General features: G+C 40.9%; 1 protein-coding gene across 1 annotated transcript in view; it reads right to left on the minus strand.

Moving 5' to 3' along the window:
- Positions 1 to 663: 663 nt before the first annotated feature.
- Positions 664 to 22,276, minus strand: part of chrna4b (cholinergic receptor, nicotinic, alpha 4b) — a 32,976-nt gene continuing 11,363 nt past the window's right edge. The window contains exons 3-6 of the mRNA XM_034173309.1: positions 15,555 to 15,599; positions 15,359 to 15,468; positions 9,075 to 10,497; positions 664 to 894 (exon numbers count right to left, since the gene is read on the minus strand). Coding sequence (XP_034029200.1) covers positions 769 to 894; positions 9,075 to 10,497; positions 15,359 to 15,468; positions 15,555 to 15,599 — 1,704 coding nt within the window. The 3' untranslated portion in view covers positions 664 to 768. The remainder of the gene's footprint in view (positions 895 to 9,074; positions 10,498 to 15,358; positions 15,469 to 15,554; positions 15,600 to 22,276) is intronic.

Below are 22,276 nucleotides of genomic sequence, written 5' to 3' on the forward strand. Positions count from 1 at the left end.
TTTGCTCACAAACTGTAATTCCTCTGCCCATCTTTGCTCCTCAAAGACTCAGCCTTTCGTGGATACTCCTTTTGTATCAAAACATGATTACATTGACCTGTTGACATCACCTGTTTCAAATGACATGACATCATTGTTTTTGTGGGTGGTGGTGGTGGTGGTGGGGGGGGTAGGAGTTACAGGCCTGAAATGCAGGAATGGATGCATATTAACAAATGCAATGAAGATAGCCTCACAAAAATATGAAATATCTTGAGTTCATCATACGGTCTTCAATGAAACAGAAATCAGAGTAAATGAAAGAGTCAGAGTCGTTTTCTTTTTATTTGCATTTTTATATACTGTCCCAACTTCTTCTGATTTAGAGTTGTAATAAAACACTGTGCCCCCAACAAATAGTACATTTCATTTCTGAGTGTTGGTTTTCTTGGATGTTTTCTGCAGTAAAAAAAAAAAAAAAAAAAAAAAAAAAAAAATTAATGTTCATTAATTGTCTTTGCAAAGGTGGTAAATTATAAAGTTTGACTTTTTCCCTCACAAAAAAAAAAAAAAAAAAGAATTTATACACCTGAAAGAATTAGTGGTAGATATTTAAAATTGTTTCTGCGTGAAGATAACATGGGGCAAAAAACAAGTAATCTGAATTAATTCAGGGCAGGGGGGTTATCCTGGAAAAAGAAGAACTGGTAATATAAATTAAACACTTAAAAAAGACAATATCAATTTCCTATTTAGAGTTTCTGTCCATTTATATTTGACGGCAAGGTTTTAGATCATTCCAGCCAGCCAAGGGGGAAGAAAGAGCCCCACAGATCCCAGTATGCACACCAGGACAAACATCCAGAGGAAAATCCTGTCAATGACCATCGCCACGTACTTCCAGTCCTCCTTCACCTGGCACAGAGGAGAAACAGGAGAGAGAAGAACATTTCAATTTACACCCACACTTTCCTTTTTACTGTCAGTTTTCACTGTTGATTTCTCTCACATGGGTGTTTTTTTTTTTTCATTATGAGGCAGCTGTCTCCTGAATGTCACTCAATCTGAGCTTGTATGTGCTACAAAAATCTCAAGGTTAAAGTACAGAGGTTCTATCATTTCAAACACACCTGTTTTATGGCTAAAGGATAGGAAGTGTGTTGCATTGACAGTGAGTGTTTTTAGTGAACACAATAATTTTCACAGTTGTTTTTACAGTTATTGCACTTATTCTGTAACATTTCACATCCTTTTGAGGCTCCCTTATTATTTCAGCAACTTTGCAGGGAATCTGATGCGTCTTCCAGCCGTAACACAGTCACCTCTTTGCCATCAAAATACGAGCTTCTGTCTCTTTGTGACGACATAAACAGTTGCAAGGGCGTAGGTTTGGTCGGGACAATACCACCCCACCCCCTGCCCACCACCACCACCCCCTAACCCACTCATACCATTAGACGCACAAGTACAGCATAATACATAACATATGATGACATAATGCTGAATAATTTAACACTTTATTTACATTATTAAGTGTGTAGGCAAACAAACAAATAGCTTAAATAACAAAATTGCACCCAAAATCACAAATCTATTCTATTGGCCTACACCTGAGAGAACAAGACAACAACAACAACAAAAAAAATAGTTGTGGAGCTAACAAAAACAAAGTTTTTGCAACCAAGATGTATAATCTATTCTCTTCATCAATAATGCAGTTGTAGGTATCTGGCAACCTAATTTGCCAAAAAAAAAGGGGCTTTACAATGGTATATGGTGTATTACGGTAAACGTAAGCCTGTGATGTCATAACGCAGAGGAAAAACACGGAAGTTTCACACTAGTGCGCCGCTGATTCTCATTACCGTAAGTTCTCATGTAAGCCCTCACTCTAAAAAATGTCAACACTGACAGCAAGCCAAGAACCCGTGCGTTCCAACAGTGTGCTATATGTTGCATATGTTACGGTAAAGTGCGTTCGGTGACTTTTGAAACGAGGGAAAAGTATGAAAAAGAGCGCAAAAGTGACAGAAAAGTACAGAGACAGACAGCAAACATAAATGTAGTAATTCTTGAGGAAAAGGCAGGATGTTAGTGTCATTTGTGAAGGTGTGCGTGCGTGTTTGTGTGGGTGTGCAGTTTATTTTAAGTGTGGCGCACAGCATTGTTCGCAAGCCCCGCCCTTCTTGTTTTTCTGCACCAGAGCAGTGTTGCCAGATATGAAATATGAAACTATCGTACCAAAACCTCAAAAGTATCGTATTTTGGGAGAAATTGTCGTACACAAACAAAACGCATACAACGTAGCTATTTTAGCATTTTTTTTTTTTTACAAAGAATTTTATGTCACATTTTTAAACAGTAATTATAGTAATGGGGAAACTATGGCACAAAAAGAACACAAATGCACCACCAGACTAGAAAGATTTTTTTTTTTTCTGTGAAGGGACACAAACGTGTTAATTACCAGACTAGAAAGAGTCGAATTCAACCTCGAGGTCGCTGTCGTCATCCGATGCCACTTGTGCAGATTTTGTTGAACACAGAAAAAATGTTGACACTTCCATAAGGAACTTGAACTTTTTTTTTATTTTTCTTGTATATCTCTTTGCTCTTGTGTTTTCTTCGTTTGTTATTGCATTTGTTGAAATAAAGTTTCAAAAAAAAAAAAAAAAAGATGTTGGTTGGGGAATCTTCCTGTCACGGCACAGATTGGATGGAACTCATTACTTTGTATGAGAGGGGGCGGGCTTTCAAATGACTGTCCCGGCAGCCCAAAGCCTGCAGCAGCCCTGTGTGTGGTGTGTCTTTAATGCCGCCTGAGTGCAACACCTGCAAAATGATTCTTGGGTGTCAGAGAGAGATGCGTGTTTGGGCAACCAACTGAAATTATCGTACATATTGGATTTTTTTTCCCATTATTGATCGTACATTTATTGATCGTACATCGTGCAGAGGGCAAAACTATCGTACAAATACAATAATTATCGTACATCTGGCAACACCACCGGAGCCACCCATCCTCTGCGCTCCGGGACCTCCCACTTTACAAATGAAGCACTGCCTGCCACGAGATGCGCTTTGTTTACGTCCATGTGAGAAGAACGTGAACTAATGAAATTGCAACATGGGTAACCCTGTCACTCTGACACGTCGAAAACACAAAACGTGACGACTAAAATTATAGTATTGAGTTCACAAAAAAATAGTGAATGATTTTGTTATATTAAAAAAATGCTACGTATTGGTAGGGACTATTTTGCCATCCCAAAATATTGGTTGTGACTTGTCCCTATGGTCCATATGCAAACCTACGCCCCTGAACAGTTGTATGCAGCCACCTCAGGAGCATCAACTGCTGATGTGTGAATGATGTCATTCGCTTATCACGTTCATGATTGTAATTTCTTAAATACCTATTTTTGTACATATAAATCTCCACAAATGTCTTGAATTGTTCTCTAATATTTTATGCAGAACACTTATTAATTCTGCAATTCATTATGTAAATTCAAATGTGTACTCTTTATTTATTTATTTTGCTTTACATCAGCCAATTTATTGTGCTGACATTTAAAAGGTCACTTCTAAAAATGTGCACCACTGTCAAGCCCCCCCCCCCACACACCCACACACACACACAACACCCAAAAGTTCTTTTAAATTAAAATTCTTATCTGCTTCACTGACTTGTAGTCGAGCCTAAGATAAACTATTTTTGCACGTTTTGGTAAAATTCTTTAATTTGTGAAATCATGGAATATGTTTATTTTTTTATGTCAGTACATATGGTTCTGCCTCAAACTGTAATGGAACTCATTACTGGCTAAAATCAGTATTTTGTAAAACTTTGTAGTCCAATCCTTTCTTGCAATATTCATAAATTATTTAAAACATCTCTTTCATCTCCTTTATACAGATGTGCCCCAAAAGTAAGAGAATAAACACCCCTGACCATCTCATCATGTTACACTGACTGTTGTATTACACAAATTTTAGAAGTTGTATGCTTCAGAAGTAAAATATGCATTTTTTAATGGATTTTGGCATTCTAATTTCAAATATGTCTGAAAAATGGCTGAGTGGGTACTGTTTCCAAGATATTTACTGTAAGTTTCTTTGACTTTACGTCTACATAATTATATTGTGTTGATAGTAGAGTTTTCTTGACGCATCATAAACATAGGTATTTTCATGTAAGTACACAGATCAGTTCTTATTCGGTGCCTGCTCTGCGTTTCTTGGCCTGTCTCTTGTCTTCATTAAATGGAGCGTCTCTTGTTACTGTCCAGCAGTAATCTGCAGGTACGGTTGGACTCCATTTTTCTACTGCACCTGAAGTAAATACTCCAGCATTGAACCTATTTGCCTACGGTTTATTCCTAGATTCAGTCAAAGATGTATTTAGCGAATTCTGATTGAAATTAAATTCAGATCCTATCCCTTTATAACTCACGTATCCGCCATGATTTCTAAGTCAGGGTTGTATATGCGGACCCAATATCAGATTTTAAAAACTAGAGCTGGTCAACAGTTTCAAAACTAATTTTCATTCTCAGTGGCACAAAATTAGTAAAGTTTAACTACATGTACAGTAGTGTTCACAATAATTGTAGTGCTATGTGACTAAAAAGATGTTTTGAGTATATTTCTTATTGTTACATGGGAAACAAGGTACCAGTAGATTCAGTAGATTCTCACAAATCCAACAAGACCAAGCATTCATGATATGCACACTCTTAAGGCTATGAAATTGGGCTATTAGTAAAAAAAAAAAAAAGTAGAAAAGGGGGTGTTCACAATAATAGTAGCATCTGCTGTTGATGCTACAAACTCAAAACTATTATGTTCAAACTGCTGTTTTAGCAATCCTGTGAATCACTAAACTAGTATTTAGTTGTATAACCACAGTTTTTTATGATTTCTTCACATCTGTGAGGCATTAATTTTGTTGGTTTGGAACCAAGATTTTGTTCGTTTACTAGTGTGCTTGGGGTCATTGTCTTGTTGAAACACCCATTTCAAGGGCATGTCCTCTTCAGCATAAGGCAACATGACCTCTTCAAGTATTTTGACATATCCAAACTGATCCATGATACCTGGTATGCGAAATATAGGCCCAACACCATAGTAGGAGAAACATGCCCATATCATGATGCTTGCACCACCATGCTTCACTGTCTTCACTGTGAACTGTGGCTTGAATTCAGAGTTTGGGGGTCGTCTCACAAACTGTCTGTGGCCCTTGGACCGAAAAATAACAATTTTACTCTCATTAGTCCACAAAATATTCCTCCATTTCTCTTTAGGCCAGTTGATGTGTTCTTTGGCAAATTGTAACCTCTTCTGCACATCTTTTATTTAACAGAGAGACTTTGCGGGGGATTCTTGCAAATAAATTAGCTTCGCACAGGCGTCTTCTAACTGTCACAGCACTTACAGGTAACTCCAGACTGTCTTTGATCATCCTGGAGCTGATCAATGGGTGACCCCTTTGCCATTCTGGTTATTCTTCTATCCATTTTGATGGTTGTTTTCCGTTTTCTTCTACACGTCTCTGTTTTTTTTTTTTTTTTTCCATTTTAAAGCATTGGAGATCATTGCAGATGAACAGCCTATAATTTTTTGCACCTGCATATAAGTTTTCCCCTCTCCAATCAACTTTTTAATCAAACTACGCTGTTCTTCTGAACAATGTCTTGAACGTCCCATTTTCCTCAGGCTTTCAAAGAGAAAAGCATGTTCAACAGGTGCTGGCTTCATCCTTAAATAGGGGACACCTGATTCACACCTGTTTGTTCCACAAAACTGACGAACTCACTGACTGAATGCCACACTACTATTATTGTGAACACCCCCTTTTCTACTTTTTTTTTTTTTTACTAATAGCCCAATTTCATAGCCTTAAGAGTGTGCATATCATGAATGCTTGGTCTTGTTGGATTTGTGAGAATCTATTGAATCTACTGGAACCTTGTTTCCCATGTAACAATAAGAAATACGAGGTCTGTCCGTAAAGTATAGGTCCTTTTTATTTTTTTCAAAAACTATATGGATTTCATTCATATGTTTTTACGTCAGAAATGCTTGAACCCTCGTGCGCATGCGTGAGTTTTTCCACGCCTGTCGGTGACGTCATTCGCCTGTGAGCACTCCTTGTGGGAGGAGTCGTCCAGCCCCTCATCGGAATTCCTTTGTCTGAGAAGTTGCTGAGAGACTGGCGCTTTGTTTGATCAAAATTTTTTCTAAACCTGTGAGACACATCGAAGTGGACATGGTTCGAAAAATTAAGCTGGTCTTCAGTGAAAATTTTAACAGCTGATGAGAGATTTTGAGGTGATTCTGTCGCTTTAAGGACTTTTCACGGTGCGAGACGTCGCGCAGCGCTCTCAGGCCGCGTCATCAGCCTGTTTCAAGCTTAAAACCTCCACATTTCAGGCTCTGTTGATCCAGGACGTCGTGAGAGAACAGAGAAGTTTCAGAAGAAGTCGGTTTCAGCATTTTATCCGGATATTCCACTGTTAAAGGAGATTTTTTTTAATGAAAGACGTGCGGGCGGATTGCAGCGTCAGCTCGCAGCCGCCGCGACGCTCCGCCACAGGAAAAACATCTCTGTTGGAAGCCTTGAGGACAAGTTGGAACATCTCCAGCTGATAAACAATTTCTCATATACTCACTCCACTGAAAGCCATCAAAAGCCAACTGGATTTTAACAAATGGTTATCAACACGGAGCTGTTTTTCCTGTGCCGTCGCGCCGCGTCGGCTGGGTCCCGATGCGCGGACCCTTCCGCACGTCTTTCATTAAAAAAATCTCCTTTAACAGTGGAATATCCGGATAAAATGCTAAACCGACTTCTTCTGAAACGTCTCTGTTCTCTCACGACGTCCTGGATCAATAGAGCCTGAAATGTGGAGGTTTTAAGCTTGAAACAGGCTGATGACGCCGCCTGAGAGCGCTGCATGACGTCTCGCACCGTGAAAAGTCCTTAAAGCGACAGAATCACCTCAAAATCTCTCATCAGCTGTTAAAATTTTCACTGAAAACCAGCTTAATTTTTCGAACCATGTCCACTTCGATGTGTCTCACAGGTTTAGAAAAAATTTTGATCAAACAAAGCGCCAGTCTCTCAGCAACTTCTCAGACAAAGGAATTCCGACGAGGGGCTGGACAACGCCTCCCACAAGGAGTGCTCACAGGCGAATGACGTCACCGACAGGCGTGGAAAAACTCACGCATGCGCACGAGGGTTCAAGCATGTCTGACGTAAAAACATATGAATGAAATCCATATAGTTTTTGAAAAAAATAAAAAGGACCTATACTTTACGGACAGCCCTCGCATACTCAAAACCTGGATTAATCTTTTTAGTCACATAGCACTACTATTATTCTGAACACTACTGTATTTCTGAAGCATTTTGGCTGCAGACCAGTTAGCCTGCTCTCTCACACCAACTATAATAATAAAAAAAATGACATGTTCAGACCTCTGCAAATTTGAAAGGTCTAGGAATCTGAAATTGTCATATTTATCCATACAAAGTTTTTTTTTAATGTTATAACCCACTACTCTCCATGAACATCAGATCAATATTAACCACTACGGTTATGGTGCTGTTAGATCTCAGTGCTACGTTTGATACAGTGGATCATCATATTTTGCTCGATAGGTTGGAGAATTTTTTTGGGATTACTGGAAGTGCCCTTACCTGGTCGACGTCATATCTGTCCAGTCATTCTCAATGTGTCTTGTATAATGGCACTACCTCTGACCTTGCTGACATGAGATTTGGGGTTCCACAGGGATCTGTTTTAGGCCCCTTGCTTTTCTCCTTGTATGTGGCACGCCTTCGGCGTATACTGCGGAGGATTGGGATTGCCTTTCATTGTTATGCTGATGATACTCAATTGTACATGCCGATAACTGTGGGAAATCTCACTCCCATAAAATCCCTGGAAGACTGTCTTCTATCAGTGAGAAGTTGGATGTCTAGTAACTTCCTACTTTTAAACTTTGATAAGACTGAAATGATGGTTCTTGGTCCAGCGAGACATCAGCATCAGTTTGACCAGCTGGCGCTCAGCCTGGGTTCATGTGTCATACATCATATGGACAAAATGAGGAACCTTGGGGTAACTTTTGATCCCAAGTTGTCTTTTGACCTTCACATCAGGGATGTTACTAGGACTGCTTTTTTCCATCTGAGAAATATAGCGAGGATCCGCCCCATCCTGTCTAAGGCTGATGCTGAGACCCTGATTCATGCTTTTGTTTCTTCTACACTAGATTATTGTAAATGTTCTATTTTCAGGGTTACCACAGTCCAGCATCAGGGGTCTTCAGCTGGTTCAGAACGCTGCTGCCAGACTTCTGACCATTTTGGCATCTTTGCACTGGCTCCCTGTCTCTGTGAGAGCAGATTTTAAGGTTTTGTTATTGACTTATAAGGTAGTTCATGGACTGGCGCCATATTATCTGGCTGATCTGGTGGAACTCTACGTGCCGGCCCGGGGTTTGCTGTCACAGGATGCAGGACTTCTTTGTGTTCCCAGGGTGAAGAAGAAGTCAGCAGGTCAAAGAGCCTTTTCGTATCGTGCGCCCACCCTGTAGAACAGTCTTCCTGCAACCGTGAGGCAGTCAGCGTCCGTGGATATTTTTAAGTCAAGACTCAAATCCTATTTTTATTCTCTTTCTTATGAATAGTTTTTATTTTTATTTGTTTTATTCTTTTACTTCTGTTTTTATTTATGTATTTGATTTTTTTAAAATTCATTTTTAATTGTTTATTCAATTTTATGTTGACTTGTTTTATGTAAGGCGCATTGAGATAGCTTTTGCTGTGATTTGGCGCATTATAAGCTAATTAAATTAATTAAATCTATATTCTATTCTTGATGACAGTGAACAATTTTCAGAAACACATCACAAACTAGAGTAAAAACAATAGAAACCTTACCTTAAAAATACTGTACAAACTGATTGCCTGAAACATCTAAAATTGAAAAAGTCTCACCAAACTTCAATCATATCAGTAACATGTGATGTGACTTACTTACAAGCTGTTCATTAACATAAAAATTCTGTGAACTCACTGAAAAGTCTGCATCCCCTGCCCTGAGATGGTCCGCGATGTACTGAACTCCCTCTATGGCCTGCTGCATAGCGGGGGATATGACCACAGTGTGCTGCTGAGTACTCGCATTTTTTGTGGACTTTGGTGTGATGGGCTCCTCCAGGTGTTCTGCAGGCACCACTTTCTTTAATTTCCCTGCCACCCCTTTGATTGTAGGAGCTTCATCGTGTAGATAGCAGTACTGGAAGCTGTGGGAGCGACACAAATGCCCAGCTGTTTGGGAAATATCGCTGTGGTGGTTACACATTTGCTCCACGCTGTGTGAACGGCCGTTTGGAGCCAGTGCTTTTGGTTCTTCTTTGGACTGGATCCGAAAAGGGCACAGTGACGATGTTGGGGGTAAGGACAGTTGTGAGGACGATGCTGCTGAACCATGTTGGGGTTGGTTCTCTGACAGAACTGAATATTTACCTGGTGGGGACTGATGGAAAATGCTTGCCTTCAGTGCAGGTTCTTTTGAGTTAGGTTTTTGAATCGGTGAGGAAGTTGGCGAAGGGGAAGAGACAAGGATTTTAGGGCTATCATTTGGAGTTTTGGGGAGTGCTTTCTCAGCTTGACCCATCTGTCTCAGTCCTGTTTCTAACCCAGCCCAAAATGCCTGGGAGTTCCCTGTTGCTGATATTGTAGTTGGACGGTACATCATCTCAATAAGCTTCTTGCAGTGCTGCTTGGCTGTGCCTGGGGGACGCTTCATGAAGAGGACTCGAGGCACCAAGTCTAAGAACACTCGACGCACCCACTGAGGCATGCCATGAGTTTGAGGTGATCGGTGATGCACATTTAACACAAAGACAGTAATTATGATGGAGAGTGTGACAAAAACCATGGTAAAGAGCAGGTATTCTCCAATCAGTGGAATCACCAGTGATGTGGATGGAATAATTTCGGTGATCAGCAGGAGAAACACGGTTAGGGACAGTAACACTGAGATACACAAGGTGATCTTCTCTCCACACTGTGATGGCAAATAAAACACCAGCACAGTCAAACAGGAGATTAGTAGACAGGGGATAATCAGGTTAATAGTATAGAACAGTGGAAGTCTACGAATGATGAAATAGTAAGTGATGTCCGCATAGATTTCTGTGCAGCACTCGTACTTCTTGGTATTGTATTTTCCCACTGCATTCATGATGACCCACTCTCCACTCTCCCAGTAGTCCATCTGGTCCACATCGCTGGCCATGTTGATCAGATCAATTTTGGCACGATCATAAGTCCACGAACCAAACTTCATCTTGCAGCTTTGCTGATCAAATGGGAAAAAGGTGACATCAATGTTACACGAAGACTTGTAAATGGCTGGTGGCATCCACTTTATCTGGCCATCGTAGAACAGATGTGCCTTTGTGAGGTGAGTTACTGCAAAGTCACCATCAGCACTGGAGATGAAGAACAGAATGAGAAGCATTAAAAAAGTACTCACACATAATAAAACTTTAATTCACTAAATGTTTTAATTATCAAAATGCCAGACAGATTTCAATAAGTATTTTTTTTTCTCATTACAATGAAATTCTCTCATTTAACAAGCTGGAAAGAAAATTATTTAAACTACAAGCAACCATTTACTTCAGAGGTGAGCGTGCCATAATCTTATTTTCTTTCTTTTGCTTAAAATATCTGTTAGCATCTTATTCAGACTCATGTCATTTGCTGACAATACTCACATTTACATTACTGCTTTACGAAATGAGTATGGCTCCACAGACGTTATAAATAAGTTCAACAGGAAATAAAAATATATAGCTCCATGTGCCATGACTCTCCATAAATACGTGAAAGGACAGCCAGTGTAGCAGTTTGTCATGTTACGTACAGAAACACTTTCAGACATACTGAAGACAGCAAAAAGCCTTGACTGAATAGGGTACTGCTACATACAGTGAGGAAAATAAGTATTTGAACACCCTGCGATTTTGCAAGTTCTTCCACTTAGAAATCATGGAGGGGTCTGAAATTTTCATCTTAGGTGCATGTCCACTGTGAGAGACATAATCTAAAAAAAATTTAAAAAAAAATCCGGAAATCACAATGTATGTTTTTTAAAATAATTTATTTGTATGTTGTATGTAAGTATTTGACCCCCAACCAACCAACAAGAATTCTGGCTCATACAGACCTGTTATTTTTTCTTTAAGAAGCCCTCTTATTCTGCACTCTTTACCTGTATTAACTGCACCTGTTTGAACTTGTTACCTGTATAAAAGACACCTGTTCACACACTCAATCAATCACACTCCAACCTGTCCACCATAGCCAAGACCAAAGAGGTGTCTAAGGACACCAGGGACAAAACTGTAGACCTGCACAAGGCTGGGATGGACTACAGGACAACAGGCAAGCATCTTGGTAGAAGACAACTGTTATGATTATTTATTAGAAAGTGGAAGAAACACAAATCAAATCAAATCAATTTTATTTATATAGCGCCAAATCACAACAAACAGTTGCCCCAAGGCGCTTTATATTGTAAGGCAAGGCCATACAATAATTACGGAAAAACCCCAACGGTCAAAACGACCCCCTGTGAGCAAGCACTTGGCGACAGTGGGAAGGAAAAACTCCCTTTTAACAGGAAGAAACCACCAGTAGATCCAGGCTCAGGGAGGGGCAGTCTTCTGCTGGGACTGGTTGGGGCTGAGGGAGAGAACCAGGAAAAAGACATGCTGTGGAGGGGAGCAGAGATCAATCACTAATGATTAAATGCAGAGTGGTGCATACAGAGCAAAAAGAGAAAGAAACACTCAGTGCATCATGGGAACCCCCCAGCAGTCTAAGTCTATAGCAGCATAACTAAGGGATGGTTCAGGGTCACCTGATCCAGCCCTAACTATAAGCTTTAGCAAAAAGGAAAGTTTTAAGCCTAATCTTAAAAGTAGAGAGGGTGTCTGTCTCCCTGATCTGAATTGGGAGCTGGTTCCACAGGAGAGGAGCCTGAAAGCTGAAGGCTCTGCCTCCCATTCTACTCTTACAAACCCTAGGAACTACAAGTAAGCCTGCAGTCTGAGAGCGAAGCGCTCTATTGGGGTGATATGGTACTACGAGGTCCCTAAGATAAGATGGGACCTGATTATTCAAAACCTTATAAGTAAGAAGAAGAATTTTAAATTCTATTCTACAACCCCTGGCAAAAATTATGGAATCACCGGCCTCGGAGGATGTTCATTCAGTTGTTTAATTTTGTAGAAAAAAAGCAGATCACAGACATGACACAAAACTAAAGTCATTTCAAATGGCAACTTTCTGGCTTTAAGAAACACTATAAGAAATCAAGAAAAAAGATTGTGGCTGTCAGTTTTTAGACCAAGCAGAGGAAAAAAATATGGAATCACTCAATTCTGAGGAAAAAATTATGGAATCACCCTGTAAATTTTCATACCCCAAATTAACACCTGCATCAAATCAGATCTGCTCATTGACATTGACCCTATGTCATGACATTGACCCTATGTGTCTTTTTGCAAGGAATGTTTTTGCAGTTTTTGCTCTATGGCAAGATGCATTATCATCTTGAAAAATGATTTCATCATCCCCAAACATCCTTTCAATTGTCCAAAATATCAACATAAACTTGTGCATTTATTGATGATGTAATGACAGCCATCTCCCCAGTGCCTTTACCTGACATGCAGCCCCATATCATCAATGAATGTGGAAATTTACATGTCCTCTTCAGGCAGTCATCTTTATAAATCTCATTGGAAAGGCACCAAACAAAAGTTCCAGCATCATCACCTTGCCCAATGCAGATTCGAGATTCATCACTGAATATGACTTTCATCCAGTCATCTACAGTCCACGATTGCTTTTCCTTAGCCCATTGTAACCTTGTTTTTTTCTGTTTAGGTGTTAATGATGGCTTTCGTTTAGCTTTTCTGTATGTAAATCCCATTTCCTTTAGGCGGTTTCTTACAGTTCGGTCACAGACGTTGACTCCAGTTTCCTCCCATTCGTTCCTCATTTGTTTTGTTGTACATTTTTTGATTTTTGAGACATATTGCTTTAAGTTTTCTGTCTTGACGCTTTGATGTCTTCCTTGGTCTACCAGTATGTTTGCCTTTAACAACCTTCCCATGTTGTTTGTATTTGGTCCAGAGTTTAGACACAGCTGACTGTGAACAACCATCTTTTGCAACATTGCGTGATGATTTACCCTCTTTTAAGAGTTTGATAATCCTCTCCTTTGTTTCAATTGACATCTCTCGTGTTGGAGCCATGATTCATGTCAGTCCACTTGGTGCAACAGCTCTCCAAGGTGTGTTCACTCCTTTTTAGATGCAGACTAACGAGCAGATCTGATATGATGCAGGTGTTAGTTTTGGGGATGAAAATTTACAGGGTGATTCCATAATTTTTTCCTCAGAATTGAGTGATTCCATATTTTTTTCCTCTGCTTGGTCTAAAAAAGTAACCATTACTGACTGCCACAATCTTTTTTTCTTGATTTCTTATAGTGTTTCTTAAAGCCAGAAAGTTGCCATTTGAAATGACTTTAGTTTTGTGTCATGTGTGTGATCTGCTTTTTTTCTACAAAATTAAACAACTGAATGAACATCCTCCGAGGCCGGTGATTCCATAATTTTTGCCAGGGGTTGTAGAATTAACAGGAAGCCAATGAAGAGAGGCCAATATGGGTGAGATATGCTCTCTCCTTCTAGTCCCTGTTAGCACTCTAGCTGCAGCATTTTGAATTACCTGAAGGCTTTTCAGGGAACTTTTAGGACATCCTGATAATAATGAATTACAATAGTCCAGCCTAGAGGAAATAAATGCATGAATTAGTTTTTCAGCATCACTCTGAGACAAGATGACTGTCAATCTCCCTCGGTCTGGGATTCCATGCAAGATTTCACTTTGTGGGGTAAGGATGATTCTGAGAAAGCTCAGAACTACACAAGAGGACCTGGTCAATGACCTGAAGAGAGCTGGGACCACAGTCACAAAGATTACATTAGTAACACATGATGCTGTCATGGTTTAAAATCCTGCAGGGCAGCAAGGTCCCCCTGCTCAAGCCAGCACATGTCCAGGCCCATTTGAAGTTCACCAGTGACCATCTGGATGATCCAGAGGAGGCATGGGAGAAGGTCATGTGGTCAGATGAGACCAGAATAGAGCTTTTTGGAATCAACTCCACTTACCATGTTTAGAGGATGAGAACAACCCCAAGAAAACCATCTCAACCGTGAAGCATGGGGGTGGAAACATCATACTCCGGGGGTGCTCTTCTGCAAAGGGGACAGGACGACTGCACCGTATTGAAGGGAGGATGGATGGGGTCATGTATTGTGAGATTCTGGCAAACAACCTCCTTCCCTCAGTAAGAGCATTGAAGATGGGTCATGGCTGGGTCTTCCAGCATGACAATGACCCCAAACACACAGCCAGGGCAACTAAGGAGGGGCTCTGTAAGAAGCATTTCAAGGTCCTGGAGTGGCCTGGCCAGTCTTCAGACCTGAACTCAATAGAAAATCTTTGGAGGGAGCTGAAACTCCAAACCTGAAAGATCCAGAGAAGATCTGTATGGAGGAGTGGACCAAAATCCCTGCTGCAGTGTGTGCAAACCTGGTGAAAAACTACAGGAAACGTTTGACCTCTGTAATTGCAAACAAAGGCTACTGTACCAAATATTAACATTGATTTTCACAGGTGTTCAAATACTTATTTGCAGCAGTAACATACAAATAAATTATTAAAAATCATACATTGTGATTTCCGGAATTTTTTTTAGATTATGTCTCTCACAGTGGACATGCACCTAAGATGAAAATTTCAGACCCCTCTATGATTTCTAAGTGGGAGAACTTGCAAAATTGCAGGGTGTTCAAATACTTATTTTCCTCACTGTATATAGATATATAGATATATAGATAGATAGATAGATACCTGTGTATGTGTCTGTCACATTCCACACATTTCTTTGTGGCATTTCCAAACACAGCCAGTTACATTTCAACATTTCATATTCGACTCTCCAGCCTGATTTATTTCTTTGCACAAAGTGCAGAATGTTGTTTACAATTAGATCCATTAAAGCCGACCTTCTTCTTAATCATATCAAGAAAATAACCTTATGCCAACGTGGCACAGCACAAAAATGTTGGTCACAACAACAGAAAATTTGTTTTCCCTCAAGTCAAGCCAACTGTTAGAACCAGTCATCAAGTCATATAAAAGCACCCATTTTGTTTAAGTGCTCACTCTATTTTTCACAGTTTAACATTCGGTACAGATGCTCACTTGTTGTAAAGGACAATATCAGGCCTCCAGATGATCTCAGAGGGAATTCGGATGGAGGTGACGTTTTCATATTCCTCCGGGTTCCAGCGGAGTTTGTAGTCGTTCCACTCCTGAGAATAACATACACGGCACTTAGCTTTGTGTGACCTGTTTCACTGCATCACCAACAGGTCTTTGTGATGTCACTGTGACATACTTGCTTGACCCAGACATTTGTGGTCATCATCTGGTTCTTCTCATCCTTATTTGACATAAACAGAAAAAAAGATCATAAAATTCAGTCCCAAATTATATATTTTTATTTTAGCTAGATTTCATCAGCCTGTAAATCAAATATAGGTATTTCTACAACTTACCAGTAGTGGATATAGATAATATAAAATTTAGCTTTGATAATTTGATAATTCAGCAAACTGAAAACTTAACTATGGTAAAGCTAAAGCAGTATGCTGCTAAAACATTTAGCTGAAGCTACAAATAGCTAACAAGTTATATAACCAATAACTTTTATTATATGAATTTAACTTTGGCTAACCTCCGCCAGTGAAGTTGGGTGGCGGTTATGTTTTTACCTCTGTTTGTTTGTTTGATTGTCTGTTTGTGAACAGGAGCCCACAATTTTTCATATATCGTTATGAAATTTTTACTGAAGATTCATATCCTGATAGGCAAGCACTGATTCAAATTTCAACCTCATATGTCACAACCAGGAAAAATCTTGGAAAAATCCCTATCTATAACATTGAACGAATTTTCAAAAATTCATAACTAAAAAAAAAGATCAAATTTCTTTCATATTTGAGACCATTATGTAGGATGGTATCCTTTATTATCTGAAAAGGTTTGATCTGGATCTGATCCAGATTACAGAGTTGTAGCCATTTAAATCTAACATTGAAACCCCATCTAATGTATATTTTACATTTTATCTAAATCATGCGTGCCCCAATCACTTATATTTGAAAGTGAGATGCAGATTGACACTCACTATCACGTGACAAAGTTTGATCCACATCTGAAGCCCATTTGGTGTACATTTTGCATTATATCTCAATCAAAAGTGCCTCGATTACTCTCATTTTTGACAATGAGGTGCAAACTGGCACTCTCAATAAATAGCCTACGTTTGAGCCGCATCTGATCCTTATTGCGAATTCAGCGGATAATTGATTTTAACAGTGAAAATCCGTTTTGATCTATGTTTTGTGTTATATTTTAACTTATGAAAAGCCACCTCTAACAGGACTCTGATGTTGAAAATTTTTTCCAAGGTAAAAGTTTGTGGAATTGGAAACTAGTGTTCATGGAGGTTTGCGCTCTATGAGTACGGAGCTCTAAAGAAACAGAGCTACATGTCGTAGCATAAACATGGAGGCTCCCAAAAAGGTTTAGCACGCCAATATGACCAAAAAGTACATAAATAAATGAACAAATAAAATTAAAGCAATCCCATTCAACATTTATTCACATTACAGAAAGTATTAAGCGAACAGGAAATATATCAAATGAATAAATATGCATACAAAATCATTTTAATAATCTAATTAATGCATTTACTCTGGCTTCTTTCTCCTCCATTTGCTCAAGGTGAGGCCTGTTGCCTGTACTTTGTCACTTCTGGTGAAGTTGCAAATCGTAAGGCGAGAATTCGTACTTCCACGACTGGCCATCCGATGACAACAAGCTCGGGCTGCATTGATTATCTATTGAAATCAGCTGGTTTTGTTTGGTCTCTAACTTGCTTCTAACAGCCAGCTGATAGCTATTATTACCTGGAATTATCAGATTTATACACCAAGCTGAGCTGAAATGAACCGTTGTAGATTAAATTGACTTTATTGACAAGTCTGACCCCTTTGAAAAGTGATCAGTAAGTCCCTTCGGCTGCTCCCTTGTTTTGTACTCGGGGTCACCACAGCAAATCCAAGGTGGATCTGCATGTTGAATTGGCACAAATTTTACGCCGGGTGCCCTTCCTGACACAACTCCACATTACATGGGGAAATGTGGTAGGGGTGGGATTCGAACCGGGAAACTTCCGCACTGAAACCAAGTGCATTAACCACTTGGCCACCACCTGAAAAGTGATCAAATTACATGTATTTATATTGAGCTCTGCAATGTTTTCATCGGCCAAAAAATGGCCACCAGAGGGCGCTCGGTGTAAAGTCCGTGTCAAGCCAAAAGCTACAACAGAAACAAATGTTTCATTTTTTGGGTTTACAAATGTTCTGGACTTTATTCAAAATGAATGTTGCTGACTTAAAGCTAGAAGGATTAAATTTTCTGGAAGCTAATTAGTTATCAGAGTTAGCTGAAAAGCTAATCTGCTATTGAAAAAGTTATCTTAACTATTTAGCTGTTAGCTGATTAGCTGAACTGTGCCCACCACTGCAGCTTACAGAGGAAAACAGCATATCTTCTATTTAACCTGACAGGTCAGTGTTGTATAATACAGTGTGACCGTAGGACCTTTGTGGCCGGGACGGCAGTGGGATCGAACCCGGATGGCTCGCAATAAAGACCATTCCTCTACCAGGTCAGCCAAGGGGGAATTCCCCGTTAGCCAAGCTAGTGGGAACGTCTTTTCAATCAGGACCCGGGACCTTCATCCTGCTACATATCTCCCCACCATTTTTGACTTTGTCCCGAAGTCACAGGTGCATTTAAGCATGTTCTGTGACTACCCACATCCTGTTCGTGATGCCAGATTGTGACCGTAGGACCATTGTGGCCGGGAAGGCGGTGGGATTGAACCCGGACAGCTCGCACTAAAGACCATTCCTCTACCAGGTCAGCCAAAGGGGAGTTCCCCGTTAGCCAAGCTAGCGGGAGCGTCTTTTCAATCAGGACCCAGGACCTTCATCCCACTACAACAGCAAGAAAGAATAACGGGCTGTGCGTTATGCAGAAACACCGTCTTCATGTATCTTGTCTTGCTGCCACCGCTGGCATGTTTTCTCCAGCTTTTCACCAGCAGTGTCTAAGACACAACAGTCCATGAACCGCTCCAGGAGGAGACAACTTCACCCAGAGCCGGCTCTCACCAACAGCAGGCATGTGGAACAAACACTGTCACCTAATCACACGTCAAAACCCAGAGCATCGTCCCAACCGGAGGCACAGCCTGCACACATTCAGAGTTAAAGCTGCACTCAGCATCTTTGCATGTTTTATGCTTCAGATGGAAGAGAGACGTGCATGAGAAGTGCTGACCTGTTGAACTGTTTACCTTTGACCCCCCCCAACACACACATGCACGTTACTGTACTAATTGAGACTAGGAATTAATTTCAATGCCACTAATCATAATCTAATGTGTTAAAGTGAGATGGAATTGGAACATCCATGTTGTTGGGGGCACAAGCCTCATTGGCTCCCCTAGACCAGTGTTGCCAACTCATCAGTAAGAAAAGTAGCTATTGGCTGTCTTAAAAGTCGCCAGAAGTCGCTAAATGACATCATCATCTAATTTGCATATTATTTGCATAGTATGATGTCGTCACAGATGCTGTAGAAAAAAAAAAGTTGTGGGAGAGACCATTGAAGTAAGGATTAAACAACGAGAAGCCGTGCGTTATACGGTTTGAATACACGACGCAGGGTCTAAAACACTGCTTCGCGTCGTGGTGTTACTCCACGAAGTGCATTCAAACCATATAATGCACGGCTTCTCATTGTTTAATCCAATTATACCATGGTCCCACACAGTGAGCTAACACACAAATATTTATTTAAGTTAACAGAACTTGATAAAAATGCGTAAGTATTTGGGACTATTTTATGTCAGTCTCAAGATATTTTCATCCTTGGCAACCGTTCTCTTCTTCTTTCCCGTCTTCAATCTTGTCCAGTTCGTCTGATGTTAAATCTTTATGTTGTTGCTTTTGCTGTTCTTCTTGTTTGCTCTCCTCCTCTTCCCATTCCTTTTATTTTGGCCAAAAATATTAAAGTAGACTTAGACTTAGTAGAATTAGACTGATTAATCACAGCGTAGCAAACGAAGTAAAGGCTGAGCGAGTCCGAGTCATCAGCTGCGGGGGCATCGCGCTTGAGTGTTTGAACGCGGAGGATTGCAGGTATCCCTCCGCTCAGTGCTTTGGGCTCTGTGGCTTTGCAGCAGCAGTGGACTTAGCGTAGGTTGCGGAATGCGCTGCCGCTCAGTGAGAACAGAGACTAGATCAATACGTGCTTTTGTTTCTGAATCACGAAACAACAAAAAAGTCGCCAGTGACACCAGGAAAAGTAGCTAGATTTGTCGCAAGTCGCTTTTGAGAAAATAAGTCGTCAAGAAGGTTTGGAAAGTCGCCAGATTTAGCGAGAAAGTCACCAAATTGGCAACACTGCCCTATACACGAGAATTCACTTGGGAGAAGGAATAGTTGTGCTGGCTAAGTAAACATATGGATTTTCCAGAGTGATTTAAACAGTCTGCTTTTGAAAAAGGCATTCAGTGGTTTGCAATCTGAAACCTTGAGTAATATTTCCTGATAGTCAGAAAACCCCTGAGCAGAGAACCACCCTGGTGTATAGTTCAAACAGATTTAGTGGCAGCCAGTATTGATACAAACACCCACAGAGTCAGCGGGACGATCAGCAGTACAGCCCGTGTGGAAACAGGCTGACGGCACAGTTGAGGACACGGGTGGAAGGTTGGTACACCGGCAGTCCAAAGAGCAACAGTGTCCATGAGGGTAGCAGCAAACACAGAGTCCAGAGAAACAGGCAGAGGGTCAAAACACAATTATTAATCATACCCGGTGGATGAATCAAGAAAAGGCAGGCTATGCTTGAGAAACACAAGTAGGCAGCCTGGGTTGGCAACTGTAGATCAAACATGGAAGAAAAAACCCCACTAGAAAACAGGTATGGAAAGTGAGACTGGAGTGACAAATTGTGGTTGACAGTGCACAACTAAATTACTAAAATGGATGTGCACAAGAAACCTTAAGTCAGAGTGTCTGTGAGACAGGAAGTAAAGCCAATGAAACACACAAGGAGCAAACATCAAAATAAAAGCACCATTAGAGGATGATTTGCTATGAGGTACAGTAAAATGCACAGAGAATAACACTAGTAACCCAGAGAGGAGACAACACCAGAGACATGATCAAACCTGAACCATGACAAACTGGTAGATGTCATCAAAACTTGCATCAGTCCACTTTAATCTGGTGTATTGAATGCACATTATTATGGTAGAGAAGCTTGAATCTTCGACTGGACTGGGTTGCTTGACACGAGGACGTTTCGCTTCAAATCGCAGAAGCTTCCTCAGCTAAAATTCTTGCTCTGGTAGTCTGACTTCTGTCTTGACTCTTGTAGAGAAGAATAATCAAGAAGCCATAAAAGCTGGAGTTTTAAACCTAACCAGTCCCCTCCTACCGAGAGGCCGACTGCTATAGGCTGGTGACTAAACAATAGCTCTAATTAGCACCTATTGTGCTCTAGTAAGCACCCTCCTAATGACAGGGCAGCTGTCCCTCCTAATGGTGGGACGGATGCCTCTCCTGATGGCTCCCTTGACGACTCTCCTGATGACGTGAATGACTCATTACCATGAACAAAAGACTGAAACTGATTTGACCTGAGTACCCCATTGTAAACAGGGGACAAAGCGTGTCTCAGACCCCCTCCCCGGTTAAGGCTGGTTTTCAACCGTTTCACATAGAATGCCTCTTTGACCCCTCTCTCAAACCATTTCTTCTCTCTGGCTAAGATTTTAACTTCCTTGTCCTCAAACGTGTGGTTAGTGTTTTTAAGGTGGAGATGAACTGCAGACTGAGGTCCACTGGTGACCTCTCTGCGGTGCTGGTATAGCCTTTTGTGTAAAGGTTGCTTAGTCTCACCTATGTAGTGTTCATTTCAGTTTTCCTGACATCTGATAGAATACACTACATTGCTCTGTTTGTAACTAGGGATCCTGTCCTTAGGGTGAACTAATTCTCTCTCAAGGTGTTAACCGGTTTAAAATAAACTGGGATTTTGTGCTGTCTGAAGATCCTCTGTAGTTTTTCCCCTACTCCTGCTAAATAAGGGAGAGACACTCCTCTTCTTCTTGTCTCCGTCTCCTGTCTATCTGGTCTCTTTGTTTTCTGGGACTTCTGCACTTTGTTCAGGGACCATCGTGGGTACCCACATACTGTGAGGGCTTTCCGTACAAGTTGTTGTTCTTTAGCTATTCCCTCTGCAGTTGTGGGCACCTGTAGGGCTCTGTGTTGAAGAGTCCTGATCACCCCGAGCTTGTGTTCAAGGGGGTGGTTTGAGCCAAAGAGCAGATATTGGTCAGTGTGAGTGGGTTTTCTGTAAACCCCTGTCTGGAGCTGCCTGTTCTCTCCAATCGTAACATCACAGTCCAACAAGGCTAAATGGTTGTTTCTGGCATCCTCACGTGTGAACTTGATATTGGAATCCACCGAGTTGATGTGTTCTGTAAAGTTCTCAACCTCCTGTTGCTTAATTTTAACCCATGTGTCATTGACATATCTGAACCAGTGACTGGGAGAGATGCCCGTGAAAGATGTCAAGGCTGTCTTCTCCACTCGCTCCATGTACAGATTGGCCACAATGGGGGATACCGGAGACCCCATCGCACAACCATGGATCTGCCTGTAGTAATTCCACATAAACAGGAAAAACGTGGTGTTAAGACAGATCTCCAAGAGTTGGCAGATGTGGTCTGGTGTGAGTTTGGTCCTTTCAAGTAGAGACACATCCTCCAGCAGTCTCTGCCTCACAGCTGAGATGGCCTCAGTGGTGGGGATGCAGGTGAACAACAATGTCACATCAAATGACACCATAGTTTCATCTGCCTCCAGCTGCAGGTCCTTGATCTTGTTCACTAAATCTTGTGTGTTCTCCACATGGTGGTCTGAGTTACCCGCTAGAGGAGCCAAAATCCACTTGAGGTGCTTGGCC

This window comes from Thalassophryne amazonica, chromosome 6 (genome assembly GCF_902500255.1).
Source record: "Thalassophryne amazonica chromosome 6, fThaAma1.1, whole genome shotgun sequence".
Classification (NCBI taxonomy): Eukaryota; Metazoa; Chordata; class Actinopteri; order Batrachoidiformes; family Batrachoididae; genus Thalassophryne; species Thalassophryne amazonica.